The sequence below is a fragment of the Hibiscus syriacus genome, unplaced genomic scaffold (genome assembly GCF_006381635.1).
Source record: "Hibiscus syriacus cultivar Baekdansim isolate YM2019G1 unplaced genomic scaffold, ASM638163v2 tig00112253_pilon, whole genome shotgun sequence".
NCBI classification, from domain to species: domain Eukaryota; kingdom Viridiplantae; phylum Streptophyta; class Magnoliopsida; order Malvales; family Malvaceae; genus Hibiscus; species Hibiscus syriacus.
In genome coordinates, this window is record NW_024063283.1 from 1,008,984 (window position 1) to 1,027,128 (window position 18,145).

Genomic DNA, 18,145 nt, shown 5'->3' on the forward strand with positions numbered 1-18,145 from the left:
AACCCTAGCGTTACTCTTTTTTTTCTAGGTTTATTTCCCCTAGCGTCGCTATCTTCTTTTTTTCATTTTTGGTTGGCAGACGGCCAATAATCTTAGTGTTGGTCGCTAACTGTAGGTTTTTCTTGTTTTCTTTTATTTTTTGTATTATATCTATATTTTTCCTTTATTATTTTTAGTTTTTAATAACTTTGCCTATATGGCACTCTTGGTTCTGCCCATACAACACAATTTCCTTTGTTTATTGACATGCTTTTTATTTTTATCGATTGTTTGACTGATTTTTTTTGTTTATTTTTTCATGGTTGCTATGGCATCGCATCTGATTTGCGGTTGTAGATGATTTTTAATAGTTTGATTCTTTATTGTGGTTGACTTACCGATGTAGTCAGATTTGTTAACATTTATACTTTGTTTGATTTTTTAATGAGTTTTTAATTTTTTTTTTTTTTGTAAACTATGCGAATAGTCTCTTTTGTTTAGGGTTTGTCTGACTTTGGTCATAATTTAAAAATTAAGGGTAAATGGTCCCTAACATTATTGGTCCATCCGGTTTAAGTCCCTCCGCAATTAACCCTTAATGAATATGTGATATAGTTGAGGGACTAATATCAAATTGGAGTTAATAGTTGAGGGAGTAAAATCGAACAAATAGATAACTTTAGGAGATAAAATCAAACGGATCGATACGGTTAGGGACTATGTACCCTTAATTTTTAAATTGGTGACCAAAGTCGGTTATACCAAAAATAAAGGGGACTATTCACATAGTTTACCCTTTTTTATTTGATCATTGTATGATATCAAGTAACTAATTTTTTGTGTTAATAATTATATGAAAATATTATAATTTTATATTTAATTTATATTACAACTATAAACTTTTATCGTAGTTTTGGTTTTTTTATCTTTAATAGAAACAGCTTCTTTTATAGAAAAAATTAACTCAATCCTTCTTACTTCAAACATCTAAAAATTATCAACTTGAAAACAAATATGTTTTAAGTACGAACTTAAAAAAATACATGATTCAAATATCAAGTATTTATTTAAAACTTATTAGAATTTCTATTGGAAAAGGTTTTGTAAAAAAATATTTTTGTTACGCCAACTAAAAGAACATTTAATAATATTTTGAAAAGGGAAATTACTTTATTTGATCATCTAGAGTATTATATTTCTAGTTTGGCCACTAAACTATTTTTTAACATTTTCATGAGGTTTAATATAAAAATAAGTGTCTAAACTATATCATTTTTTGTATTTAGGTGTCTAACGTTTCTAACATTTCATTTTTTGGTGCCTAAACCGTTACTGCCGTTAAATGACACGTATCATATTTATAGAATTTTAAAATTATTATTTCTATTTAAAAAAATTCTCGTCATCCCCTCCCCCTCTCTTTCATGTAAATTTCCCAAACAATCAAAGGCTAATGGGAGTCAAACAATCGACTTCCACAACCGACCAAACTGTTAGACTGATCCTTATTCTTGTACTTCTCTAATTTTCTTGTGTTCTGCAACAAGTTTATCTTCAACTTCCTTGAGTTGTCAACTATCACCGGGGGTGTAAAGGATTTGTATATATTATAATTATAACATTATAAGAGATGAGTATATATAAGATTACAAGGGATCTTAATTATACAAAGATAAGGGAAGTCAAAAGCTTAACACAAGACAATATTTATATAAAATAAAATCGGATTGCTTGGATTGAATGAGATTAGATTAGAATATATTTATTATATAATCTAATCTTTATATTTAATACGGTCCTGCAAGATAGAGGATCCATTGGAGACACCAATCTTGGACCAAAAATGAAGGAAGATATTATGTCCATGCGGTTTGGTGAGAGTGTCTGCAATTTGAGCTTTGGATGGAATGTGTTGAACCAATAGTGAACCTGCAACAACTAATTCACGAACAAATAAATAATCCAATACAAAATGTTTTATACGAGAGTAAAAACTAGCTTTTTATAAACATACGTGACACTAGGATTGTCACACAAGAGAGATGGTGGTTTGTTTTATGTCACTCCAATTTCTTAAAGTAGATGTTGAACCTAAAGTACTTATGCATTTGCTTTTGTCAGAACACGATATTCAACTTATGTGGAAGAATGAGAGACCATTTTTTGAGGAGCTGACTTCCATGAAATGAGATAGAACCAAGATAAATAGCATATCGAGTTGTGGATTTATTATCAGTAGAGGATCCACCCAGTTCGCATTGGTAAAGGCAACAAAGATGTCAAGCGGAAAAAAATGTCATGACATAAAATACCTTCTAGATAATGCATGATATGTTTAGTTGTTTTCCAATGTGCAAGTATAGAGTCATGTATGTATTGTGACAAACGATTAATAACAAAAGCAATATTCAGACGAGTAATTGTGAGATACTGAAGAAGACCAAGTAATCATCGATAACTCGAGATATCTAGAGACAGAGATGACTCAGGTAGAGGTAGTTTGTTAGAAGAAGACATATGTGTTGAAATTGCCTTGGCATTTTTCATATGAAATTGTGCTAAGATATCTGAAATGTATTGCGCCTGAGATAGAAACAAACCAGTCAGAGCAGAATTGACCTCAATGTCAAAAAAATGGTTGAGGAGCCTCATATCCTTCAAAGCAAACTTCGTAGATAAATAAACTAATGAAATAAACGAAGTCAATAATATTACCAGTAATCATAATATCACCAACATATATTAGAAGGTACAAAATGGCTCCTTTTATATTATAAATGAAGTCTGGTGCACCAGCCTTTGATTTCTGAAAGATAAACTAAAGAAGAAATTGAAAAAACTTAATGTACCATGCCCTTGATGCCTTTTTTAGTCCATAAAAGGCCTTGCATGACCGACAAACATGAGAAGATTTTGTAGGGTCAACATATCTCGAAGTTTGTTCTAGATAAATTTTCTCATGCAAAGTACCATTTAAGAAGACATTATTGGTATCAATCTATTTGATAGGGCACACATGATGAAGTGGAAGAGTAAAGATAATGCATACCGTAACAGGTTTCATCACAGGACTAAAAGTCCCAAAATAGTCTCGACCAGCTTCTTGAGAATACTCCTTAGCAACTAATATGTCTTTGTATCGATCAATAGAGCTATCTAGACGTCTCTTCACGAGGAACACCCATTTGTATTCTATGATAAATTGCTTAGATCATGGAACGAGATCACACATGTGATTGCACATCAAGGTAGTAAACTCATCTTCCATAACTTGCCTCCATAATAGATCTTTAAGAGCTTAAACAATAGTTTTCAGAATCAATATGAAAGACAAAGGGTGTCATATAGTGGTATTAACAAATGAATGACCCAAATACCTTGGATTTAGCCAACAAGTGTATGGTTATCGAGTATTTTACTGTGACAAAAGATATGTTGTTGCAGCAGGTACATCATTATGTTCTGACATATCAACTAAGGATGTTGGTGCATTAGGTAGGCCATCAGGTTATTGAGTCAGTACTGTAGTTGATTTATTATTTTGTCGTGGCATATCAACCAATAGAGTTGGAGAAGAGGATACTGATATAGTAGGAAATAATGTCGCAGAGGAATGCTATGATATAGTGATAGCACTCCATGTAGCAAATAGGAAAATGTGAGGAATGTATCGAACATGACGAAAGACATAAATTTTGTTCATGTTTGGATCCAAGTATTTATAAACAGACTGTGTGTCATATCCAAGGAAAACATATTTCATTACCTTGTTCTCATATGTAATGGGGTAAGGGAAAGGTAAGATAGTAGCTGCCCTCAACACTAGGTTAAGAGCAGCTTCCGTAGGAAACCTCCGAATTATGAAATGCCCTCCATGGGACTCGATCCCACAACCTCAAGGTTAAGAACATTGTACTCTACCAACTGAGCTGGATGGTCATTTCGAAAACATATTCAGTATTAAATTTATTATTGATGTATGCTCATAGCTAAGGAAAACATAAGCGTTCAAATGGTTGAAGCTTATCATAGTTTGGTGATTGTTGATAAAGTAAGGAGTATGATGACATATTATCAAGTATCGATGTTGACATCTGATTGTTAAGATAAACAACCGCCTGAAAAGTATGAGTCCAATGCTTCGTTGGATGAGATATAAAGTGAAGTAGAGAAAGATCAATCTCTACTATGTGACCATGTCTTCGTTCAGTAGTCCTGTTGTGTTCAAGAGTATGGGACGACGAAGTGAAGTGTGAAATGCCTTTAAAATTCAGAATAGACAATAACTTAACAAACTCACTTCCATTATCAAAGAATGATAACTTAACAAACTCACTTCCATTATCAAAGAATGATAACACAATGGATCGGTTGAAAAGTATTTCAACAAACCTTTCAAACCGAGGAAAAATTGTTGCAACATTAGATTTTTTTCTTCATCGGATATAACGAATTATACTTGATGAAGTGATCAACGCATAATATGAGTATCCATCATATACCATATGTTTAGTGCTCCAAACATCATAATAAATTAATTCAATAGGACGAGATCTTGTCATATCATTTTAACCAAATGATAACTTATGACTTTTATTGATACGACATAAAGAATAATAAAACTACTCTTTTAGACTAGTTGAGTCATAAGGTATATTACATGCGCGTAATGTATAGGCTAAGACTTTATAGGATGAATAGCTAAACTTGTGATGCAGCTGATGCACGATCAAGCGATTGATGAAATTAATTTGGGAAAGAAAAGATCGCATAACATAGTAGAAACCACCAATATTATTATCCCAAAGAAGAGGAGTTCTCATGGGTTGATCTTTAACAATAAAATGAGAGTTAAAGAATTCAACATATACATGATTAGTCTCATAATTGAAAAATCGACACTAAATTTATATGTAACTGAGGAACTCATAAGACATCTATGAGTGAAAGAGGCTTAATAGCATGGAAACTATGCGTAGACCAATGTGAGATGTATGTAGAGAATTTTATTACCTAGTTAAACTGTATCAAGACCATCATAAGCGAAAAAATCATGAAACGTTGTACTAGTCATAATGGTATGATGTGAAACACCACTATCAAACATCTAAGGAGCAGATTCAGATGATGAACGAGTAACAATAGTGTTACAACTAGTGGGTTAGTCATTAACTGTTGATAAAAGTTGTGACGAAATCGAGTAGAAAAATTCTACTAGGCCCTGATACTATGTAAAGGATTTTTATATTTTATAATTGTAATTTTAAAAGATATGAGTATATGTAGGATTAGAAGGAATTCTAATTGTACAAAGACGAGAAAAGTAAAAGCTTTACATAAAACAATATTTATACAAGGTAAGATTGGATTGATTAGATTGTATAATCTAATCTAATATTTTTTATATAGAGAACGCAACAGAGAAGCCACAATGGAATACCCTCTTATTATTTTATTTTTTTGTGCCAAATCATAAGTTTTGGGATTTGTTCATCAATGGAAGATAGTGGGAAAAGCTCTAAAATTTATTCATCAATGTAAAATAGTGGAGAAATCTTCAAAATTTATTCATCAATGGAAGATAACGTTGGTTTAAGGAAATAGATAGTTCCTAAATATGGTTTTCCATTAGCAAAACTGAAACCATAAGTTCTCTTTCTTTAACAATGGCTTCATTATTTTCTTAGCATATTGTATAAATAGCAGAAGAGTAATTACATAAATTATCTTTTTTTTAATTGTTTTTGTATTTGAAGTTTTGACAATTTATCACATTAATATCTTTGGTCGGTTATGAAAGTCGGTCGTTTGGTAGACTATGGCAATAGACCGTTTAAGAAAATTGTAGGAAGAAAGAAGAAGAAGAACACGGCAGGGAAGGGGAAAGGGATAAGATGAATTAGTTTTTTTTAATAATATTTTTCTGTTTTAATTTTTTTTAATTTTATAAATATGACATGTGTCATTTAATGACATATACTTAAAAGTATAACGTTGAAATATTTGAATTGATTGAAAAATAGTTTAGACTAACTGGAAAAAAGTTATAGTTTGAGCACTAATTTTTATATTAAACCTTTGCATAATTAATATTATGTTTTCATTTTATTTTTTTCATCTATTCTCGTTAAGTTTTAATGGAGATGACGATGTAAACTAGTATAATAATAGTTTTAGTCTCCAAAACTTATATTCCCCTATCCCATTAAATTGGTCTATTATTAATATTTTGGGTCAAATTTTTGTAACTTTGACTCATTATTTTCTAAAAATTTATTATTGATTAAAATATAAAAAAACATATTTTGAAAACCTTCCATAGTAGTTTTGAAATTTATATTTTATAAAACTTAATTGTTTAAAATATTTAAAATAATCATGATCAAATTTTAAAAAATTTATCTTTTAAAAAAGTCAATAATGAACAATTTTTATGGAATGAAGGTAGTACATTCTATCAGTTTAGTCCTAATTCGAAATAACTCATCAAATTTAAACCTCATCCGTATGTGATTAAAATAGAAGGAAAACATAATATTAGTGATGCAAATATCAAATAAATAATTTAATGACCAAAGTAAAAATATGATATAATTAGGTGACCAAATACATAGTTTACCCTGAAAAACAAACAGAAACATTAAGATAGGACTATGGAGGCCCGGGAGAGAGAGAGAAGCAAAGGGTTTGTTGTAAGTTAAAAAATTATATATTGAAAATAAATAATTAAAGGAAGGGATAGCTATGCTGCCGTTCTCCTCAACCTTTTTAGTGCCGCCTATATCTCCTTCATTTATTTACTTCAGTCGCTTCTCTCGTTTTCACTTCTCTCCTTCCGCCTCCGCCTCCGCCTCCGCCTCCGGTCAGTCCTTTTACTGTCCACATCTGCTGCTCTGCTTGTTTCAGCAAATATACTTCTTTCAATCTTTATTCTCTGTACTATTTCTGTTGGATTTTCTTATGTATGTTTTAAGATGGAAGTTTCAGTTTCACGTTGTATAGATTTTCTTCGTTCAAGTTTAGGAAGTCAATCATTTAATGGATGATAGCTGCGAAGTTTGATATTTTTTGTTGTTATTTTTTATGGAAAAAATAAAGCTTAAATGTGATTATTTTCCGATGGTTTTTCTTTGTTCAGAATGTCTTATCAAAATGCATTAAGGAAGGCGTTAATTTGTACCAGTGTTATCTTCCATGTAATATAGAGACTTTACTTGATTGCATTTTTTCATATGTTTTAACAAACAATTTTCATACTATTATTTAGTTGTTTGGTTTGCTTTCTTAGCGGTTCCTTAAATTCAAAATTTTGTTGATCATTCGTGAGAATTTTGTTTTGATATACAAAATTTAGACAGATTTACTGAGATTGACATCTAGAAGACTTGTTTGGGAAACCAAGGCCCAGTCCTTAACCACCATGGCAACCGTAAGTTTATTCAGCTGAAAATTCATGCCTAATTATCTTTCAGTTGTATTTCGTTAGTTTACTAATTATTTTACTTTGAGCTGTGACCAGGAACATGATGAATGTATGGGCAGTGTGAAGGGACAGTTAGCAAAACTATTTGACGTTTCACTTAAAGTAACTGTTCCTAATGAGCCGGATGTAGAGCCATTGGTAGCTGCATGCAACGGCAAATTTGGTGATTACCAGTGGTATGGTATTTGTTCCTTTATTGAATGAACATACCATTTGCCGTAGATGGTGTTTTCATGTTATTATGCAATGATAGATTGATTATTAGTAAAAGTAAGGCCCGATTCAACCTTTTGTATTGACTAGTTTTTGATGCAAAATTTGAAATATCTTTGGTGCAGTAACAATGCCATGGGCCTGTGGTCTAAAATAAAAGGGAAGGGTGCTCAATTTCGTGGACCTCCATCAGTTGGAGAGGTGGGGATGATTTGGTAGTTGAGAAGCTTGTTTCCTGTATCATGCTTTGAATCAATAGATAATCGTTAGTTTATTCTTTTCATTTCCTTGTTTCTTTTGTTAGGCAATCAAGAATAATCTCCCAACCTCTGAAATGATAGAATCATGCTCCGTAGCTGGGCCTGGATTTGTAAACGTAGTATTGTCGAAGAATTGGATGGCTAAGGTGGCTCATATGTTCCACCCCATTAATTTTATGTCATTGAATTACTTCTGAGAATAGTTAAAACGATCTTTTGTTCAGCTTGGTTTGGCTTTATGTGTTGTAGCTATTGCATTGGTCTTATAAGATAGCTTGGCCATTTTCTTGCTTGACAGAGCATTCAAAAGATGCTAGTTGAAGGTATTGATAAATGGGCACCACATTCGCCAGTTAAAACAGCAGTTGTTGACTTTTCATCTCCTAATATAGCAAAAGAAATGCATGTTGGTCACTTGAGGTCTACAATTATTGGTGACACACTTGCTCGCATGCTTGAATTTTCAAAAGTTAAAGTTCTTCGACGGAACCATGTTGGTGACTGGGGGACACAGGTTGGTGTTGTTTCTGAATTGTGCATAGAAGGCATGTGTTCCTGTTAGTGCTCAATAAGGGATTAAGCATTCATCTTATTGTGAAATTTTTGTTTATATCTTTGGTGATGTCAACGATCAAAAATGGCTTGTAGTACTTCAACTTATTGTGGTCTCTTGTCTTTTCATATACGTAGGCTCTAAATCTGTCTTGCACTTCCACTTGGACTCTGCCCGAGTTAAAGCTGAAACCAATATATCTTTTGTCCCCTTTGGTAGCATTCTTTTTTATTTTTTATTGACTTTTCTATTTGACTTGCAGTTCGGCATGCTGATTGAGTTTCTTTTCGAAAAGTTTCCGAACTTTGAAGATGCTACTGAAACAGCCATTGGAGATCTACAGGTGTGTGAATACCGTCTAATTACTTTGAATTTGAATCTTAAGATGAACTTTTATAAGCACCACTAGGCAGTAGCATGAACCCAGAAAATAATTGCTGATTCACTTTTTAAAAGTAAAAAATTAGAGGCGGTGCTTTTTTATAGGATGATGTATCAACAACGAATATTATGTTCGTTAGCTTTTAATGATGTTTTATTCTGAAACTGTTATCTAATTAATCAAATATCTCTTGAATAACTATTGTAACTGTGCTCATTTAATTGTTTCAAACTTTTATAAACTATATCCCTTGTAGATGGAATAACCTATACCAGAGCTTAGTGGTAATTCTATTATTTATCTTTGTATTTCTCCCACAAAAAATCAAGTGATTGTTGTTATCCTCACTTGAGTGATTTTCTTAGGCATTTTATAAAGCTTCAAAGCAGAGATTTGATGCTGATCCTGCATTTAAGGAGAGAGCACAACAGGCAGTGGTGCGCCTTCAGGTAAAATTTTACCTTGTTAAGAATATTCCCCTCTTTTTCCTCTCTGATTGCATTTGAGTTTGTTAATACCTGATTTCTCTTTCTGCCATTTGCTGTTGTTCTACTCATTTTAGGGTGGTGAAGACAAGTATCGTAGGGCATGGGCACAAATATGTGAAATCAGCCGGAATGAATTTCATAAGGTCTATCAACGGCTTGGAGTCCATCTAGAGGAAAAGGTGAGTAACATGCCTCAATTCGATATCATTGGAGATCTCTTTATTTATGATTTTTACTTTCAATTTATCTTTATATTTTTCATGCTATATAATCATCTTCAACCTACTACAAAGTACAAACTGTAAATTTACGTGCTCGACTTTAACACATATAATCACCCGAAATCTTGCACAAAAGTAATTATACACAGTTACACAATTTTGATGATATTTGTAGTGAAGGAATTGTATCTTTTTGCTGAATGCCAGTTTTCGATAACTTCATTACATTGTGAAAACTAGCAAGTTTTATTTGCAAGTGATGCTCTAAATTTACGTGCTTATGGTTATTTCCTTATTTCCAGGGGGAGAGTTTTTATAACCCATACATTCCCGGGGTCATAGAAACCTTGACTAAACAAGGATTAGTTGAGGAAAGTCAGGGGGCTCGTGTGATCTTTATTGACGGCATTAATATACCTCTTATTGTGGTGAAGAGTGACGGTGGTTTCAACTATGCATCAACTGATCTAGCTGCCCTTTGGTAAGTTTTCTTCCACGAATATGATGTCATCCTCTATTGTTTTTTTTTGGATAAGAATAGGAGGCCTCATTAAAAACCCCCTTCATGATTAATGGAGCTCGTAGAAGGCTCCTTAATCAGCGGAAGGAGGAAAAGAGTACCTTAGAATTTCATTAAAATCAAAATAAGTACATAGGAATTACAACACCCTAAAGCTCCCTTAAGGAAATAGAGTACCAAAAAGACATCCCTAAAGAACAACACATAAATCACCCTATTCCAGCCTTAGCTGGGGCATCTACCTCTAGATTAGTTGTTCTATTAACCCATCTAATAACACCTTCAAAAACTCTAAGCCTTTCAACAATATCTTTAACAATATAAGCATAAACATCTAGACATATTTCAACTTCCTTAATCCAGTCTACTGCCACCTTGATGTCACTCTCAATAATCAAACGATCTTTAATCAGCTCACGAAAAGAGACAAAGAACGATAAACCCTTTTGAATAGCTTTTAATTCCATCAAGGTAGGAGGCCCGGACCAGTCGACTCCTTAAAAGAGCCTAAGATCGAACTAGAAACATCTTCTAAAACACCTCATAACCTACTTCTCTTCCAATCACTGGTAGTAGCAGCATCAACTTTTAATTTGATAAAGCCCTTGGGAGGAGGAGACCAAGGGAATTAGATATAATCGGGTTAGAGTAGAAAGAAACAAAATCCCCTAAGGAAGGATCAGATATGAGTGAATCCTTAGAGATAGAAACCTCTTTATACTTTGCTAAAAACCATGAAGCAAGCCTAAACATTGCTAAGAAGAAGAATTCAGCTTGATCTAACTCCCCCCATTCAAACACAATAGAATTCCTGATTTTCCAAGTGGTCCAAAGGATAACCCCTGGAATAAATGACCATATAACTGAGTTAGTCTTCAAATCATCCCAGGCCATAGAAAGCTTTTGGCATCAGTATGAAAAATAGAATTAATCTTCCAAAACTTCATAAATTTATTCCATAAAGACCAAACCATCGAACAAGTAAAAAATAAATGAGAGGAAGACTCTTCCACCAACTTGCAAAGAGGACATAACATTTCTTCAATACCCTGAACTCCTCTTTTAACCAATTATGTCTTCACTGCCAGCTTCTGAAGAACAACTTGCCACACAATGACTTCACTCTTGGAGGCAGCAGACCCCTCCAAATTATATTCTTCCAGAAATAGACCTCCTCCGAACTCGAAGGACCCGAATAACAGAGATTAGCATAAGATTTAACAGAATACACCCCATCCCCAGTGCCTTTCCAAACCAGCCCATCAGAAGATTCAATAGATAGGGAAAAATTCGAAATGACATCCATCAAATTAGACCACTGCTCAAATTCCCAATAATTCAAATCCCTTCTCAATTGAACATCCCAAAACCAGCCCATTGAGCTATATTCGCCAAACTCAAATAATTTACCAGTCTTGTTTAAGGAAATAGAAAACAGTCTAGGGAAAATGACCAAAAGAGGATGATCCATAGCCCAAACATCTTGCCAAAATCGAATAATTTTACCATTCCATCTGGAGTCGAAACCCATTTTCTCCATTACTTTGAACAAAATAGGCCATTCAATTGTATCCTATGCCTTCTTGAAATCAACCTTGAAAACATAGCCCTTTAGTCCATTTTTCCTCCAAAAATCTATCCCCTCATTAGCAATTAGGGAACAATCCAAAATTTGACGACCGGGGATGAAAGCAAATTGAGTTGGACTAATGATGTCTGAAATATAGCTCCTTAACCTCCTCGAAAGACACTTAGAAAGGGTCTTATATAACCCACCTACTAAGCTTATAGGTCTATAGTCATCTAGGCCACCAATATTTGAGCTCTTTGGAATGAGAGTAATAAAAGTATGATTAATACCATATTTCCATTCTTTCCCTAAGTAGAAATTGTGAAAGAAATTCATAATTCTTCCTTAAGGGCATACCAAAACCTTTTGAAAAAGCCCAAATTTAAACCATCTGGGCCCGAAACTTTATTACTATCACAAGACTTCAAAGTTTCCCATATTTCCTCAGAAAATTCTTTTTCTAAAAACACTCTTCTCCAAAGAAATTCTGGAAAAATTCAACCTTATGTCATCAACTTCCAAGGTAGACCGATCATTAAAGTTTTAAAGAAATGATCCTTGACAGTAGCCTTAATAACAACGGGTCTTGAATTATCTTTCCCCGGATATTTAGAGCATTCAAGGCATTCCTCTTTCTCCTTACTGTGGCACAAGTATGGAAAAATCTAGTATTACGATCCCCATCTTCTACCCACTTCGATCTGGAGTACTGGAACCAAATCTGCTCCTCTATCTTGTAAAGTCTCCACAATTTTATTCTGAGTGTTCAATTCTGCTGCTATTTCACTGTCAATTACACCTTGCTGCTGCTGAACATCAAACTCTAACTTTTGAATCTTCCTTCCTAATTCGGTAATCAATACTCCTGGATATTGATCTCTCTTCCCAGCCCAATTTTTGATTGCAAATTTGTTCTCTTCAATAGACTGACAATTCCAGCTTTCCTTTGGTTTTTCTTACAGTCTTGAATAGAAGACTTAACCAATTCCTCAAAACCATCCTCCTCCATCAAATAATTAAAGGGTCTAAAAGGTTTTTTATCCCAATTAACTCCTCCATTCTCAATTGTTATAGCGTTGTGATCTGACACAGACCTTGGAAGAAGTGACTGAACAATATTCGGAAAAGCTGCCAGAAATTGACCATCAACCAAAAACCGATCCAATCTTATGAAAGTGGGATTATCTTGGTTGTTACACCAAGTGAACCTACCTCCGTTCAAAGGTAGATCAATTAGACCGGATTGAAGAATAAACTGACTAAAGATTCCCATTGAATTTCTGTTCTGACCTCTGCCAACCTTCACTTCTTCATATAAGTAAGCATTAAAATCCCCTCCCACACAAACAGGAAGATTCTGTCCACTTAAGTACATGCTTAGATTTTCAAAAAAACTAACTTTCTCCTCCTCCAATGAAGGACCATAAACATTGATAAATCCACATGATATTATTAGCTCGAAATTTACCTGAAATAGCTATAAATCTCCTGCTAATGTACTTATTTTCCAGCTCAAAAATATTATCATCCAAACAACACAATAAACCCCCTAATGATCCTACCAATGGAGATTCAATAACACCTTTAAGATTATTTAGCCCACTTCTTCTAAGAAAAGATCTCTGAATCTTCTCTGTTTTAGTTTCTTGCAGCCAAAGAAAAGAAGGATAGATCTTAGAAACTAAATTCTGAACAGCCCTCTGTTTTTCTTTTTTTCCCAAACCCCTAACATTCCATGAACAAATGATTAACTTTATCTTCATCATTATAAAATAAACAAACTAATCACCCCTTTCAAATTCTCCTTGATTAACCACATTCGAACCTTTCTCTAAATTAATGATTTTTTCCAGAAAGATTGCTTTCCCTTGCTTAAAAGACACCCCCATAATCTTACTTACTTTCCAAGTAGCTAAAGCTTCCTCCAAGAAATCTGAGAAGGCTGAAGAGGAAGTTGTTGCAATACTCACTTGTTCTAGGGCTTCCCTTAACAGAATTCTTTTGGCTCTTCTGATAAAAAACCATATTTGAAACTTGAACATTCTCCTGAAAACCAACCTTCAAACTCCCTATCCACACTCCTATCCTCTGGACATCTATCATTTGTAGGTTCCTCACACCCATAAACATTCATATCTGCTGTTAAACAAATCTGTTGACTAGCACTTAGGGCCAGATCTTTTCCTTCCTGACTGACTTTGGCTTCCTCTCTTTCAGGCATAAACTTCAGTACATTCCCAAACCAATATTTCCTGTCCCTAGACCTCTTATAAACCCTTTTATAACTGCTCATGCTTTTGGTTTCTACCGGATCACTCTTAGATGAAAACGATCTTTTAGATCGATAAAGCTGTCTGCCCCTTGAATTATTTCCTGAATTAGTAGTGATGGACTCTAGCTGTCTTAAAACAACATCCTGGACCTCTATTTCAGAACTATCAGGCAGCTTTGCATTTGAACTCTTTCCCATATTTTCTTTCTTTTTTTCTACCAGTCTCAATCGAATCCGGATTCCGAATCATTTTCCCAAACTTGTTAATTTTAAATGCTGGGCCAGAAGGAATTACCTTTAAACCTTAACCCAGACTGCCCATAATCTTCAGATTAGGCCTGCGACCCATCAGCCGAAATATTTGAATTTCTAATTCCCAAACCGGCAAACTCCCCCACTTTTATACTCCCAACATTCTGACTTTCTGACAGCCCACATTTAATGCATTTCCTATCTATTGAAAGCCTTGGAAAGTGTTGTTCCCCACCAACTCCACCAAACCCAAGAGTAGCTCCCTGGTCAATCCACTTGTCAACTCTTAGTCGATTTTCTTCTGCTGAACATACTAAACATTTCCCACTTTCTGACAGCACTCTGTCTTCTTCCTCTTCAGACATCAACTCTCCAAAATGTCCCCCACCAGAACCATCCACCGGAGGTTCACTGGAAAAAGAACTTGTAGACTCACACGCCGATCCAACCTTAATACACACTTTAAAGGATCTTCCATATGATCCAAGAGTGATCACCTCCGGAACATCAATAGGACTTACCACCCTCATTAAAATTCTCGCCGTTGTGAGATCTTCTTTGTTTCTAGTGGCATCATGTATGTCAACCACCGTTCCCCATCTCCCTGCTATCTGTTCGAAGAATGGATCATTCCAACATAATAGAGGGACCCCAAATAATTCCACCAGACAGAAGGCCATTGGGACTCCCTCTTCATTCAATAATGGTGCCAACCAATCAAACCAGAATTCTAATTCTTCTTTCCTCTTCATCCATACATCCAACATCTCTTCGGATGATTTAAAAACTACTGCACAAGAATTCCATACATAGCCCCATCTGGTAATTTGGACATCATAACCTTCATTAACTAAAGCCTTCTGAACTAACTCAATCTGAAATGAATGTTTAATGATCCCCGTTAATGACCTTTTAACCTAGCTGGAGTTTTCAGAGGGAATATACATTTCTAAAATATTTTTCTTAATTTTCCCCCTGTGAAGAACATCAGATGAAAACTCCTTGTTCCCCAGTGCACTTCTGTTCGACATCAGAGCATCTTTATAAGTTCTATCATCCTTATGCTTCTGTTAAAGTCTTCTACCTCTTTTGAGTTTGAAGTTTCTGCGATATTCTGACTGAAAACCTTCTTTGAAGAACTATTCTTCCCCACCATCCTTGAACGAACTTCCTTATATCTTGCAGCACCAACTGTAATCTTCCTCCCATCTATCAATGCACCATTTAATTTATCTACTGCCCTCTTCAAACCTGCCTCACTCTTAAACTGAACGAAAGCAAAGGTGGAGAATTTGTATTTTGGATTTCTTGCTTCTTTGGGAATGAAAACTCTCTCAACAAGACCATGAACTAAAAACATTTCCCTTAAAGCACATCGAGACACCCTCCTACTAAGGTTGTCCACGAACACCGTCCAAATCTCATCGGAAACTGACTTTCCTTTCAACTTTTCTCTCTCTACGTTTTTCTCTCTCTCACTCATTTTGGTATGTAGTGACCATTCCTCTATTGTTTTTCATATCTTCCTCTATTGTTTTTCATTTCTTGCGGAATATGTGAAATCTGTCAGACTGATGTGCTGCCATATCTGACTGAAATTAGAATGGTTACAATTACAAAGTGAGTTTGAAGACTTTCAGAGTGTGTAAACTTTAGATAATTATTGCCTTATTATTTCCATATACATGTTGATCTCGTGGTGTACTTTATTTATGTTAGACCAATTTGCTCTGAGCAGTTTAATGTGTTACTGATTATGACGTGTTACGTTAGGTTTACTGTTACTTTGTTGATGTTGGGATACATAAACCTAGGAATAAGAATTAATCAGCTTTTTCTCCAATCTTTGTACTTGCTACCTGTAGGTATCGCCTCAATGAAGAGAAAGCTGAATGGATTATATACGTTACTGATGTAGGCCAGCAGCAGCATTTTGATATGTTTTTCAAAGTATGTTCTCAAAGCAGTTTTTGGAATTCTTTTGATGGGTTATCTTTAAAATCCCATTATTAATGAACTGAAACTTTTTTTTATTCTATTTACTACAAATAGATTGATAATTTCTTTTTCAAAAACCCATTTATTATTTTTAAAACCCCATTATTAATTGAGAACCATAAAATTGTTTTTCCGCTTTTAACCTCTAGTTTCTGTCCAAAAAAAAATGTTTTAGTTCTGACATTATTTTGGTTGACTTGTCAGGCTGCCAAACGTGCAGGGTGGCTTCCTCATGGTGATACTTCATATCCCAAAGCTAGCCATGTTGGTTTTGGCCTTGTTCTTGGAGAAGATGGAAAGCGTTTTCGAACCCGTAACACTGAAGTAGTTCGATTAGTTGATCTACTTGATGAAGCCAAGAGTCGAAGTACAGCAGCACTTATTGAGCGTGGTAAAAAATTGAATCTTCTATATGTTGTCACAAATGTTTCTCTGCTCTTACGATTGCAGAACTATCTATTGTGTATGCATTAATGCAAGTTATTAAATTGTAGCATTTCAACCTTCAAACTTCATATATATGAAATTGCTACTTTGTGTGCTGATCAGGTAAGGGTGAAGAATGGACTGAGGAGGAGATTGAGAGTACTGCCGAAGCAGTTGGTTATGGTGCTGTAAAGTAAGCCAATTATTACATATGTTCTTTGTCTAATCCGACTATTATTGCTATTATCTTCTTGTACTTCTTTGTTATTGCTTTCAAATTCGTGAATTCTGATTACAGGTATGCTGACTTGAAGAACAACCGACTGACCAATTACACATTTAATTTTGACCAGATGCTTAGTGACAAGGTGTGTAAACCGTTTGCTTTGTTTTAGACTGCAGATTTTTTAAGCTAACATGTGAACATTTCTGTTTTTGCTGAACATTTTTTTATGAAGGTTTCTTATATTTTATTCCTCAGTTTCTTCTGGTCCGTTTGATCCGACCATTTTTACTTTTTTTTTTTCTTTTTACTTTTTCTATGATCATTATTAGCATCTGATGCTACCTTTCTTTTAACGTCAGGGCAACACTGCTGTTTATTTGCTGTATGCTCATGCTCGAATCTGTTCAATAATCCGGAGGTCTGGTAAAGATATAGAGGAACTGAAGAGTGTAAGTTTCGTCTTACTGTGCAATATCGACATGAAAACAGAACTTATTTCTTTAGTTGAGTTTCTTTGAACACTCGATCTATGTTACCATGTATTCCTTTGGTTTTAACAGAAGGGAACATTAGTATTGGGTCATAAGGATGAACGTGATTTGGGGCTTCATCTGCTGCAGTTTGCTGAGGTAAGAACTAAGATCCAGTTAGCTCCTTGCTTCTTAACCTGGGCTCGGTTTAACAGATTCTTTCTCTCAGGTTGTTGAAGAAGCCTGCACCAATTTGTTGCCGAATGTTTTGTGCGACTATCTCTATAATTTATCTGAAATCTTTTCAAAGTTTTATAGTAACCCCGAATGCAAGGTATGATCCTTGATTAACTATATAGTAGCTTCTTAGTAAAAGTACTTTGTTGAAGATGTCATTGGCAGAAGCAGGTTTTTTTTTTTTGTGAAACCGTTGTGGCTGTGCTAAGATATCATGAACATGATGCATTCTGCTTTAATTTGTGGTATATTGATAAATTGGCCAGGTTATCGGGTCGGATATGGAAACGAGTCGCCTGCTGTTGTGTGAAGCAACCGCCGTGGTTATGCGGAAATGCTTCAATCTCCTCGGAATCACACCTATTTACAAGATTTGATATTTGATACTCTTGAAACCTTGTTGAGAAAGGTTTATAAATTCACATATCATGTGATCTTTGACAATTGTATACAGATCACATTATGTTTCATTTGGATAAGCTGCTTTGCAATTTAAGCATTTAAAAATTTCTTGGTCTTGTTGAGAAAGGGTTATAAATTCACGTATCATGTGTTCTTTGACAATTGTCTCATTATGTTTCATTTGGATAAGCTG

The 18,145-nt window shown here is 34.4% G+C and overlaps 1 protein-coding gene across 7 annotated transcripts; it reads left to right on the top strand.

Moving 5' to 3' along the window:
• The first annotated feature begins 6,708 nt into the window (after positions 1-6,708).
• Positions 6,709-18,017, top strand: LOC120176766 (arginine--tRNA ligase, chloroplastic/mitochondrial-like). 7 transcript variants are annotated; one of them, XM_039183110.1, is made up of 19 exons: positions 6,837-6,841; positions 7,118-7,175; positions 7,334-7,408; positions 7,499-7,638; positions 7,801-7,876; positions 7,980-8,081; positions 8,234-8,449; positions 8,751-8,831; positions 9,236-9,319; positions 9,433-9,537; positions 9,882-10,060; positions 16,059-16,143; positions 16,396-16,582; positions 16,741-16,810; positions 16,916-16,985; positions 17,203-17,292; positions 17,404-17,472; positions 17,543-17,647; positions 17,817-18,017. In XM_039183110.1, the coding sequence occupies exons 2-19, from the start codon at positions 7,119-7,121 to the stop codon at positions 17,925-17,927; spliced, it is 1,902 nt and encodes a 633-aa protein (XP_039039041.1). In that variant the 5' UTR covers positions 6,837-6,841; position 7,118; the 3' UTR covers positions 17,928-18,017. The 7 variants fall into 7 exon arrangements, with proteins under 7 accessions (XP_039039037.1, XP_039039038.1, XP_039039039.1 ...); XM_039183111.1 differs by having other exon boundaries at positions 7,334-7,407; positions 7,504-7,638; XM_039183106.1 differs by lacking the exon at positions 7,118-7,175 and having other exon boundaries at positions 6,709-6,841; positions 7,338-7,408.
• The last annotated feature ends 128 nt before the right edge of the window (positions 18,018-18,145 follow it).